Genomic DNA, 13,283 nt, shown 5'->3' with positions numbered 1-13,283 from the left:
CATTTTTATGGACGAGAAAAGTATAAGAAATATATAGTTGTTTATGTTAAAATTGAAATTTTCTCTTATAGAAATGATATATATAAAGAAGTATCATTAAAGTCGAGGAGAATATTGTAAATAACCGAATTGATAAAAATAATTATAAAATATAATAAAATTTCAGTTTTTATGAATAATAATAATAATTAATATATTTTTAAAACATATTAATTGTATATTGATTCATTTGGGTATGGCGTCTTAAAACATCTTAGTTAAAGAAATTTAGAATCTAGAGAACAATTAAATCCTACCAATAGTTTTCAACTCCAAAATGAGTTGAAGAAGCAACAGATGAAATACAGTATTTAAATCCTAGTATCCTACCAACCCAACCAACTTTATTATTTAAAGTCTTCTCTTGTTTAGCCATCGGTCCAATTAATTAATGCAATTTGAAAATATAATAAAATTCTATTTTAGAAACTAAATTATATAAAGATTAAAGAAACTGTCCTGTTAGCCTAACAAGTTTTATGTAACTAAGGACAAAACAAATAACGTAATTATGATCAATACCATTTTAAGTTCAAACCCAAATTGTCCTGTCCTGTATCTCATAACTTGTGTACAAACTAATTTATTTCACAAGTTCTATAAGATTTTCATATACTAAGTATATTAAGAGAGAAAGATCAAAGCTTCCTTAGATTGAGAATAACTCCATTTCTAGGCTCCACAACCAAGCTGAAGAAAGGGGAATGCTTATAAGCCGGTGAAAGAGAGAATTCAAATTTTGACACAATAAGGCTCACAATCACTTTTAGCTCTACCATTGCAAGATGTTGACCCGCGCATATGTGAGGCCCGACCCCAAACGGTATGTAAGCATGTGGATTCTTGCAAGCTTTGAGGATGCCATTACTGAACCTCTGGGGATCGAACAAGAGTGCATTCGGGCCCCAGATATCAACGCTATGATGTAGCAATGAGATTGGAATTTGAAGATTCACCCCTTTTGGAATCACGATGTTTTTGAATCTTATGTCTTCCAGTGCTTCTCTTGTGATAAAAACTCCTGGTGGGTACAACCTAAGTGTCTCTTGGATCACCATTGTCAACTACAATAGGCAATAAGAAATTAATTAAGATAATAAGAATTGAATTCTTTGTAACTCAATAAATCATTCAAACTTTTGACATTATTGAGTAGGAATACCGTTTTCATGTTCTTAATGGTCTCAACATCAAGAGCACGATCTTGACAGCATTCAAGCACCTCAGAACGAACACGTGCTTGCCAATCTTGGTGTATTGCTAATAACATCAAGCACCATGATGTTGTTATTGATGTTGTCTCGTGGCCAGCAAAGTATATGTTTTTACAGTTATCAACAATGAACTTGTCTCTAGATATCTTCAACGAGTTACCGTCTTCATTAAGACATTTCCCACCCTCGATAATTATCTGCAACAGGTCTTTTTCATTCGAACACTGCTCGATTCGTTTGTTTACCACATCCAAAACCATCAATTCTACTTCCTTTTCAAGCTTCCATATTTGTCTATTGTTTTTGGTGGGGAGGTACCTAGCATACAAAAATATAAATCAAATTAATATTGAATCAAATTGATAACAGGTTTCAGCATCAAGCTATACATAGCTCAACAAACAACCGTAATTAACATGTACTATATTTCTTGAAGTCAGAGAATCAAATTGCCTACATATATACCTGAATCCTGGAATACCAATGCTTGCTTTGGACATGATAATTTGAAGAGCTCTGAGTTTTTGAAATATCTCTTTCCCTTCATTAAAATTACTTCCGAAACAAGCTTTCGAGATAATATCGGCAGACATGGCTCTAAAATATCCATCCACGTTGATTTCTGATTCTCCTCCACCATTTTCAATTATGGTTTCCCATGATTTTACCATGGAGTTTACAGATTCCACCATAAGATTTGTCATGTCCTATGGATTCAAACATATCTCAGTTCATCTTCTATTATATACGCTGAATAATTAGCCCCACAAATCAATGGATGGTCTTTGTAGAACTGTTAAACTACAGTGAGAATAAATTTTATGAAATTATTTTGACCCAATAGTTAATTTCATGTCAAATAGTATGTGTCTAATTGATCCCAAAACTTTCAAAACTACAATTTAAGAAATGCTTGATTTAATTTTTCAAGTATTTAATTTTGAAAATAAGATCGTTAGGAAAATATTCAAGTGGCTGACAACCACTTATATAGTCCTTAATTTTTGAACATTTGGAACTTCTAAAATTCACAAATCTAGGAGAAACAAAATTGAAAATTGATAAACCAAAGTGACAAAAAACTATCTAAAAAAAAAAAAAAAGAAAAAGGTCGGTATGAAGAAATGATGATATTTTACCTTGACTTTATCAAGATAGAGTGGAGGAGCAATAGTCTTCCTTTGGTGGACCCAAAGTGGGCCACTTGATGCCAAAATGCCGAGGCCCAATAACGGCCCACGATCCTTTGAAAAGTGGGCAGGCTTTCCCAAACTTAACGTCGTTGACATACCAATTTCCTTCACCATCTCAACGTCCGTTATGCACAACATTTGAACCGTCCCGCTCGAATACACAAAGTTTCTTCCTAAAATCCACCAATCACTAATATTTCATTTTCAGACACCCTTATAAATAATTAAAAACAAAATGGGTTGGGTTTCGTTTCTTAACCCATTTTTCGTTTCAGGGATTAACCACCTCCATTTCGCAAACCTTTTCCAATTGTTGAAAGTAATTTTGGAAAATTCTTAAAATGTTTGACATTGCTCTTCGATTTTTGTTTTTGTTCTGAAAATTATACATATTTCCTGCACATATCTTTCTTCTGGTTTCTACTTGTTTACACTAGATTTTTTTCTTAAATTTCACAGAAAAAGAAAAAAAAAATTTACTAGTTTGGTTTCTAAGTTTTAAAAATATACGTATTTAATCATCAAATTTTTAAAAATATACTTACTTAGTTCCCAAATCACATGAACATTTTTAATCATCGATCTTCAAATTAAAAAGATAATTTCCAAAAATCATATATTCTTTCCAACCATTTTTCTAATTTTCGATGCATGTGCTTTTAAGTCCATCTTAAAAAATTCATAGACTTAAAAGTATATCTTGAAAAAGAACAATAACCAAATACACGTATTCATCCAAATTAAAAATGAAATTTTCTAAAAGAAAAAAAAAACGCCTAATCATATGCTGCTTCTCCCCTTTATACGCTCTGTGTATTGAAGTATTTGAGGAGTGTGTATATTATATATATACAAACCAAAGTTTAGCTAAATATTTACAATTAGTTCTATACAGAATCATCTAATATACACAAACATAAAGAAATTACCGTATCGATTCCGCCAGTGCTCCAAATGGGAAAGCAGATTGGAAGACCAACCATGAGCAATCGAACCCTCTTCTTCACCAAATGATTTTAAGCTTCTAATGGTCTTAATTTCCGGTATGTTTCCGAGGAGAAAAGAAGGGGAAGGACCGTCGATTCCTTGTCGACGGAGCTTCGATCGTAGTCTTTCCGGTTTCAAGAATAGCAATTCGAAGAGGTGAAGAAAAAGGAAGAAGAAAATAACGGCTATTACAGAGAGTAGTATCATTGCCGCCATTGCTGCTTGGAGCTCTGTTTGTCCGTTCTTCCGTTTAAATTTCAGATCTAGAATTGGGGTTTAGGAGAGATTAGTGCATGAGTTACACTTTGCACATGGAGATGAAATCCATGAATTGGATGCATTGCATTCCTTTCTTGGCTTTTGTCCTTTTGTGTAAGTGAATATTAGGTTAGAATTTTAATGTTGGGAAGGGATAATTAAGAATTCATAAATTTGAAAATAGCATAAATAGTTTGGAATCTATATAGATAGCAAAATAACAAAACTATATTGTACTATAAAAATGGTAATAGATTTTACTATATTTTTTTAAAATAATTTTAATTAGAGGTGTTTAAAGTTCGGTTTAGAACTGAAATCGAATGGATCCACAAATTTGAAAGGATATGTTTTTTAGAATCGAACTAAACTGAAGCATAGAGGGGAGGCGTTCAAGGTATTCTTAATTGCAGATGACATCCCAAAATGTGTTTGAAGAAGAAAAAGAAAATAAGAAGGGTAGAGGTGAGGCGTTGTTGTGAGGTGAGAGGGAGAGCGTCAGAAGGGTAGTAGTTGGAAGCGTGGGTCTTTGAGGGAGGGGATGTTGGCTTGTTGGGGGATAACCGAAAGGGAGAGAGAGGCGGTGAATCTAATGTGAAGAAAGGGAGGGAGAGGAAGTTAGGTTGCATCAACGTCAATTTGGGGAAAAGAAATTAATTTCTTTATTTTTCTTTTTAATTTTGGCACACATAGTAAGGTCATTATTTGTATATGTGTATGGTTTAAATCCGACATTAGTTCTTTAACTTTTGATGTTATTCTATTTTGGTTCCACTCTATGTTTTAGTTCCTAAATCTTTTTAAATATTATATTTTCCTATATTTTGATAAGATTTCGCTATAAAGGTCAGTGAACTCTTATATTCGGATGCTTAAGATGTCAAATAATATAATCAATTTTATTAATTTAGGGTCTTAATTTTTAGTTAAAGACTAGATGGTAAATTAATTGAAGAACTCAAAAAATCTAGATTTTGATCGTCACCATTTTGACGCATTTCCATTCAACTTAATTTTCTTAACTCATATGTTTGATATAATTCATTCACGTATAAATTTTTTAGTTCATATACTTTATAACTGAATTACTATAATTTATTGAGGCTTTTTTTTTCTATAGCTTCCTTCCAATTATTGCTTTTTTTTTTCTTTTTTTTTTTTTTTTTTTGCATTTTATGACTCATTATGAGAATATTTACTTTGTTCTTTGAGTAGTTTCAATATTTTGTTATACATAATAGTAATTTTCTTTTAGAAAAAAGAAAAAAAAGTCTTTAATAAACAAAAATTTTAAAAACAAAATTTTAAAAATAGAAAAAACAAATGGATCTTTTAAAAAATATAACAAAGCATGTTGTATAGAATAATTCCGAAAATGGAAAAAGACCACAATGAAAAATACCAAAAATGTCTCAACAACGTGCGTAATATATCATGATCATTTTATTTTGTTGCACGATCGTTTAGATTTGTCTATCCAAATCTAAACGATTTTGATTTTTTTTTATAAATTTGGTACACTATCATTTACATTTGATTAAACGAATTTTTTCAATATTCTTTTTAGTATACAATCGTTTAGATTTGTTTACACGATCGTTTATTTTTTCAAGATTCTTTGATATATAAGTGTTTAGATTTGACTAAACGATTTTTTTTTAATTCTTTTGTACACAATCTTTTAGATTTGATTGTTTATTTTTTTTTTACACGATCGTTTAGATTAGCTACTCCAATCTAAATAATTTTTTTCAAGATTCTTTATACACGATCTTTAAGATTTGACTTTTTTTTTTTACACGATCGTGTAAAAAAAATAGGAAAATATCGTTTAGATTTGGTTACTCAAATCTAATATAAATGACGTAAAAAAAAAGAGAAAAAAAAAACGATGGGAAGAAATTGCAGCGGAGAAAAAAGAAGATGAAAAGAAGATAGACAATAGAAAAAAATCGAAGTGAATAATGGGAGAAGAAAGACGAAAGGGCAAGAAATATTTAAAAAATGGCTAACTTCATGGATTTTGTTACATGGGCCGTAAATATTTAAGTGATTTGTTATATTTAAGAAATTTTTCCAAAAACAAAACAAAAAATTTTAAATGATTACCAAACGAGACTTAAATCAACCAAGATTTGAATCTTATAAATTGAAAAAAAGTCTCCTTATCACTACTAACTTAATCTTATAAATTTGACAATATGTTAAAACAAATGTTTGAGCTTTTTTTATTAAAAAAAGTTTTAACTCATATAACCTAAATATAAAGGCTTTAACTACATAATAAGCTTAAAATTACCATTTCTTTACATAAAAAGCACATTGAGCCTTGAATTTACACAAAATTAAAGTCGAAATGACCAACATTATCCATTCTTATGATTAAGGTTAATTTCATAAATCTAACAAAACATCAAACTATTTACGGCCCGTGTAACAAAGCTCATGAAGTTAGACATTTTTTAAACATTCCAAGTTTGCTCTTCCGTCTTTCTTTTTCTCCTCGCTGCCATTTCATTCATCGTCTTTCTTTCTTTTTTTTTTTTTTCTGCTGCGATTTCTTTCTATCCTCTTTCTTCTTTTCCTCTTCTTTTTTAAATTTAAGTAACCAAATCTAAACGACCGTGTACAAAAAATAGCAAAATCTAAAAGATCATGTATAAAAAATCTTGAAAAAGATCATTTAGATTAGAGTAGCCAAATGTAAATGATTGTGTAAAAAAAGTAAACGATCAAATAAAATAAATAAATCATCGTGTAGACAAATATAAACGATCGTATACCAAGAGAATTAAAAAAAATCATTTAGCCAAATCTAAACAATCTTGTACTAAAAAATCTTGAAAAAATAAACGATCGTGTAAACTAATCTAAACGATCATGTAAAAAAAAACGATCGTGTACCAAAAGAATTAAAAAAAATCATTTAGCCAAATCTAAACGATCATGTAACAAAATTAAACTATATAATTGAAAAAAATAAATTATAGCCAAATCTAAATGATCGTGTACCAATTATATTACGCGTGCGTTGTTGACAGCGTGGAAGATGGGACATTTTTTGTATTTTCCACGGTGGGCCTGTGACCTTTTTCCATTTTCGAAATTGTTCTATACAGTGTAAATATTTTACCGCTTTGTTATATTTTTTAAAAGACCCTTATGATTAATATAATTAAAAAAGTTAAAAAATTGAAGAAATTTATAATTACACAAATATGAAAAAAAAATGAAAATAGTTTCCTTATTAGTTAATTTCAATTTTTGTATTTATTATTCTTTTTAGTTTGAAACATTGATTGTGAGATAATACACATATATTTCTTTAATTGTATGAGATTCAATTTATCTAATGTGAGACAATACATATTTTATTAATTATAAATATTTGGTTTATTTTTTCTTTTCCATATAAATTTTATTTATTTTCATCTTTTTGTATTTTTACATGAATTTTTTCCTTTTTTCGTTTTTATGTTTTTATGTTGCTCGAGTTTTGTACAAATGTATGTATGTTTTTTCCATTTTGATTTTTTTATTCTACAAATTCTATAGTTTTTCGTAAATATATCATGATTTATTTTTTATGTTGATAAACATATATTATTTGGTATATAAGATTATATATTGTAAAATTGTTATATTCATGCACTTATTTGGTTTAGTTATTAATTTTAAATATATACCATGTTTATATCAAATATAATTATAACAATTATAGATTTTTAGTAAGTTACATAATAGTAGGATATATCTTTTACGTACTTTCTCATATATACACACATGTATATTTGATTATTTCACATATATATACCTTATATTATATAATAAACTATTGTAATAATGTTCTATATAAAATCTGGTATATCTTGAAGACTCAATTTATCTGATCCAATAATATCCCTTGGTATATAACAAAAAAAAAAAAAAACTTTCCTAATTTTATGTCATATATATCACTACAAGAACTTGAGGGTCTCCCAACGTAGACAAAAGGCACGTCAGAAAAAAGAGAATCACTTGACATCGTAAAGTACGTGTCGGCCTAGATGACTATTCCCGACATCATGATTTCAGACGTTGGGGAAAGAAAAATTAATATTTAATTCTAACATTTTTTCAACGAAATGAACAAAAACGTCGGAAATGTGGTTTCTATTTTCGACGTCAATGTTGGCCACGTCGAAAAAAAGGAAAAAATTAAATAATTATTTATGTTTCCTCAACGTTATGTAGGCGATGTCGGGGGAGGTAATACCTATTCTGAACGTCATAAGAGACCAATTCCCGATGTCAATGTTGGCCACGTCGAGGAATAAAGGGGTCTGGCGATGTTTTCGATGTGCATCGGGAGTTCCTATATAAAAAGATGTTTTCAATTATGTAATTCACATAAACGAAATAGAAAAGATCGAGAACATTGAGAGAGAGACCGAAAAGAGGAGAACTCCACGTCGTCGCTCGTTGTCGTCCCTGTCTCGTCGTTCGTTGTCGTCTTACCGCCGTGGCTCTTCATTTCGTTAAGTTATTTAGTTAGTTATTGTTTTGTTTTAGTTTTGGTTTAGTTAATTAGTTTTTTTGTAACGACCCCACTTTTCGAACTAAGCTGAGGACATTACTTTACTACTAAAACACTTCATTCAAACATAAAATTTATTAAACCTGTTTAAAAATTATTAATCAACCAAAAACAAAACAAAATCTTCTGCAGGCCCTATTTCAAATTAAATTCAGACATTCAAACCGTCGTCTAGGAAATTATCAAAAAAAAAAAAAAACAAACGGATGAATAAATATTTTAAACATTACTCATTTTCAGTCCATAAAACAATTAAAATTAAAGACATTTAGTGGAAGCATAAAGGAAAGACGTCCTCATATGGCATTCACGTATCCTTCTTGCCCCTCGCCAGTCTACCTTCACATTACTTTTACCTGAAAAAGTTAAACATAAAAGGGTGAGTTAAAGATATACCTAGTAAGAGATCCACTACTGGTCCTGTTAGGGGTAATAACAGTTAGCTTCTTATTAAGGGGTACCCTGCAACATAACAGTCTAGTGATCCCAAAAGATACACATATTAGTCTAGTGATCTCGCCATCTCTGTCTAGTGATCCCGAGGGATACACATCTCAGTCTAGTGATCCCGAAGGATACACAACATGTGGTGATCCCGTAGGACATCGTGCCTACAAGGTACGCTACCCCATAGATAAAGCTAACTGTTATCCTCGTTCCAGTCTAAATAGCCCATGACAGTCATATACAAAACATCTTAACTATTAGTTCAATCTCTAGCATAACCAGTCAAGCAATCTAAGTTTAGTCAACAATTTAAGTTCAGTCAACAATACCGTTCCAGAATATATACATATATCTAAATCATACATCACAGTCGCACCATCTAACGCCAATCCATAGTGCAAACCATTAATATGCAACTACCCCTGACAGTCATAGCATCTACATTTAGTCAACGACACAACCCATCAATATGTATAAACTACATATAACAGTCAAGTCGATTATACTCTGTCAATAGCATAACCCACCAATATCCAAACTACACATGACAGTCAAATCACCTAAACTCAGTCAACAACACAGTCCAACAATATAACTAAACTACACATAGTAGTCATGATGTCTATACTCAGTCAAAAGCATAACTTAGCAATGCTTTTTATCTATACAAACAGTCGAATGGTGCAGTCATTATATTATAACTATCATATCAGTCAATACGTGTCAATCTAAAATTGAGTCCAGTAGTAGAAGTTCCTTACCTCGAGATAGCTAAAATCCTTGCTTAAACGAAGTCCAAAGGATCCACCAAATGTAATTATAATGGTTCAAATACTATAATAAGTAAAGTCACTTAACCAAAACACACAACTTCAAGTTCTACCACTTACCCAAGCAAGAGGAGAATCAAACTCCAAACAAACCCACTGTGCAAATTCTAAAATTCAAGTGTCACCTCTCTAAAACACCTTCAAGAATCAACAATTAGACCAACTAATTTATCCAACACTTGCAACTCAAAATAGCTACGAAGCATAACAACCACATAACACGTAATTCTTACCACACAACTTACAATGAGGTAAAAGTGACGTGCAAACGCAAGGAGACTCGAAACGGTTCAAATATGAAGGAGACGCTTAGATGAATGGACAAGGAAGACGGAGAAGCCGATCGGAGAACCTACGCATGGCTCAACGGAGACAACCTGAACATGGACGGAGGAGAGATCGGTTCGGATGGAGGATGGGTCACGACGGCGAGCGACCGAGTCTGAAGTTCGGCAAACAGAGGACAGACGCGGTGAAGATGAAGACGGAGCTGCAGCGAGTAATGCTAATTAGAACTCAAAAGCAGACGAAGAAACGACAACCGGTGGCAGCTTGCGCAAATGAAGAGACGACAACCGATTGAAACGAAGAAGGAGGAGGAAGATTAAGAGTGAGGGGGTTGTCGGCTGAGATGAAGAAGGAGGATGATTTTAGGGTTTTAAAAAAAGAAAAAAATAATAAATAACTATAATAATAATCATATATAATTATATAATTATATTATTTTATTTTATATTTTCTTATCTTATATTATTATAAAAACATAGTTTCCTTTTTCTTTTCTTTTTCTCACCAAACTCACATAACATCACTCCCAACAAAATAAAATTTTCAAAATTCAGGATAATAGTGTTAAGAAATAACCTCAAAGTTTTGAGGCGTTACATTTTTACTTAGATTTCAAACTAATTTTAGGATTTAGATTTTGAAATAGTTTTAAGATTTAGATTTTGAATTAGTTTTAGATTTTAGTATTGAATTTGAATTTGAAGTGTTTTTAGGATTTAAGATTGAATTTAAGATCGAAGTTGAAATTGAAGTTAAGATTGAAGTTGAGTTTGAATTTCAATTCCAATTTGAATATTTGAAAATGTGTGGGGGTTATTGAATTTAAGGGGGTAGGGAGGAGGGGGTTTATATTGAATTGAAATTGTTTGAAGTTTAGGAATTATAAAATGTATATTGAAATTATTGTAGGTTTATGTTTTAAATTATTGAAATGTATGTTGGGGTTGAGATTGTTAGAGTTTTAGGGTTGAATTGTTGAAATTGTTGAAATTGTTGTGACTATACTGCATTTATGTTAGCCTCTAGTTTTTAATATTTTACTATGCATTGTTTGTTGGAATTAAGTGTTAGATAGATTGTAAAGATTGAAATAGTCATTTTTATTGACCGTTCTGGCTATCCTGCAATTATGGTAGCCTTTAGTAGTTTATAATTTGTTAAAAGTGTTAGGTAGCTTGTAAGGTCTCCTGAAAATGTTGGGTAGTTTTGAAAGATTGAAGTAATGGTAGCTTTTTTAGTTGAAACTTAGCTATAGTACAAGTTGAGATACTTCTAAGATGTAGTTTATTCATGGAGTAAGTTTGAGCATTTGAGAGGGGTGAATATAAGACTAATCAAACATATTTATGTTTTAGGACTATAACGATGGACAAGGGTTTGAAGAAATTTAGGAAGAAGTTCTCGATTGAGTATAGAGAGGGAGTTTCTCAATTTTTAGAGCTTGCAAAGTATTGTGTCAATGCATACGGACGAACCAAGTGTCTATACAAGAGACGTATGAACTTAAATTAGGACTCATTAGAGGGTATGGAGCGACATCTATTTACCATTGGAATATCCCCCCTTCTATATAAACTGGATGTATCATGGAGAGCCCCGTGAACTTGCATAGAGGTATACAAAGATTTGATGAAGAAACTAGCAGTAATAATCCTTTTTATGAAGGAACTAGCAGTAACTCTTTTTCTGAAGAAAATGAAATGTCGGGTATGTTTCATGATTTGCAAGCTCCAATTGAACACGTAGAAGAAACAGAGGAAGGTTTGGAGAATGACATATCATTTAATAGTGGGGTAGATATCGAATAAGAGACAATGAACATATTTCATAACTTATTGAATGAAGCACATAGTGAGCTATACCTCGGTTGTTCTGAATTTTACTCCCTGAAGTTTTTGGTTAAGATGATGCTTGTAAAGGTTCTCAATAGTTGGAGTAACAAGTCCTTTGACATGCTGTTAGAGATGTTAAAACATGTGTTTCCAATGTGTAGTACCACTATCTCTAATTCATTCTATGAAGACAAACAAAAATTGTGTGACTTGAGCTTGGGATACAAGACTATTCATACTTGTAAGTACGATTGTGTATTGCATTGGAAGGAATTTGGAGATCTGCAACATTGTCTAACTTATGGTAAGTCTCGGTACAAGGTTAGTCATAACAGAGGAAAAAAATTCTACAGAAGGTATTACGCCACATTCATTGGTACCGCGATTACAACATTTGTTTGTATTACAAGAAGGCTCATCTGACATGAGATGGCATAGAGATAAACGAGTGAAAACAAAAGATGTGCTGAGACATCCAACTGATGCAGAGGGATGGAAGCATTTTGATTGTAAATTTCCTGATTTTGCTTCAGATTCACGGAACGTTCGTTTGGAGTTAGCTTTAGATGGGTTTAATATGTTTGGTCATATGAGTACCTCGTACAGTATATGACATGTGGTGTAATTCCTTACAATTTGTCATCTTGAAAATACATGAAAAGTCAAACTTCTTCATGTCATTGCTCATATCCGGTCCAAGATCTCCTCATAAGGAAATTGATGTTTACTTTCAACCATTGATTGAGGAACTAAAATAATAGGATTTCACATATTGTTTTAAATGTGGGGTGTGATTTCACATGTTGAAGCGTGATTCTCGATGCATTATACTGAACAGTAGAGTAATGATAGTCGATAAAAGTAATGGAGGTGGAAGTGTCGACAGCAATTTCTACGGTGTTTTAGATGAAGTGTTGCACATCCAATATTCACTAGGACGATGTGTTTGGCTATTCAATTGTAGATGGTTTGACACAGATAATAACAAAAACTAAAAGACACACGTGGAACTAGGCTACAAATCAATCAACACATCCCGTTTTTGATTCGCTATGGAACCAGTGATTCTTGCGACCTAGGTATATCGAGTCTATTACCTCGAGAACCCAAAAAATGGTACCAATTGAAAATTTGTTCAATTGGTCCAAAATAAACGTATATGGATGTGCCAGAAGTGAAAGATATTAAGAATAAGCAACTTAATATATTGAAAATCCTTGTCAAACATCATGTTGACGAACACATTAAGGATGACACTTTGTGTAAGGTTGAAGTTGATCTTACAGTGGTGGAAAGATTAGATGTATGTCATGTTGCTGACGACTTCATAGACGATGATGATAAACAATTATCATCACCTCAAAGCAGATCAAGCGACGAAGAATAGTAATGTCTTCTTCACATATACACATTAGTATATACATTTAGTTAGAGATACTCATATTTGTTTAACGTTTGTTCGTTTTTATGTCTACAGGAATTGTGTCATTTTTCAACAGTTTTCATGAGGCAAATCTATACCTGGAGTTAGATGACGCATTCAATAACGCAGGAGGATCATCTTCGGTGGTCGACACTTCAGGTTAGTTTCATTACATAAACACTTGAATCGATAA

The 13,283-nt window shown here is 31.6% G+C and overlaps 1 protein-coding gene across 1 annotated transcript; it reads right to left on the bottom strand.

Moving 5' to 3' along the window:
* Positions 1-540: 540 nt before the first annotated feature.
* On the bottom strand, positions 541-4,235 carry LOC103496956 (cytochrome P450 714C2-like). Its single transcript, XM_017046586.2, has 5 exons — positions 3,376-4,235; positions 2,393-2,619; positions 1,719-1,960; positions 1,202-1,571; positions 541-1,103 (listed from the first exon to the last, which is right to left on the bottom strand). Exons 1-5 carry the CDS (start codon positions 3,647-3,649, stop codon positions 678-680), a joined length of 1,539 nt encoding a protein of 512 aa, XP_016902075.1. The 5' UTR covers positions 3,650-4,235; the 3' UTR covers positions 541-677.
* Between the last annotated feature and the right edge of the window lie 9,048 nt (positions 4,236-13,283).

This window comes from Cucumis melo, chromosome 5 (genome assembly GCF_025177605.1).
Source record: "Cucumis melo cultivar AY chromosome 5, USDA_Cmelo_AY_1.0, whole genome shotgun sequence".
Classification (NCBI taxonomy): domain Eukaryota; kingdom Viridiplantae; phylum Streptophyta; class Magnoliopsida; order Cucurbitales; family Cucurbitaceae; genus Cucumis; species Cucumis melo.
The sequence above is the reverse complement of the archived record's forward strand: the minus strand, read 5'-3'. Positions and strand labels throughout refer to the sequence as shown.

Bases quoted from the DNA above. Each gene is read 5' to 3' on its own strand.
- LOC103496956 (XM_017046586.2), bottom strand. From the start codon at position 3,649: ATGGCGGCAATGATACTACTCTCTGTAATAGCCGTTATTTTCTTCTTC. The intron at 1,961-2,392 runs GTAAAATATCAT...TTGAATCCATAG, and splicing joins TCTATCTTGATAAAGTCAAG to GACATGACAAATCTTATGGT. The intron at 1,572-1,718 runs GTATATATGTAG...TTTGTATGCTAG, and splicing joins ATTGGTATTCCAGGATTCAG to GTACCTCCCCACCAAAAACA.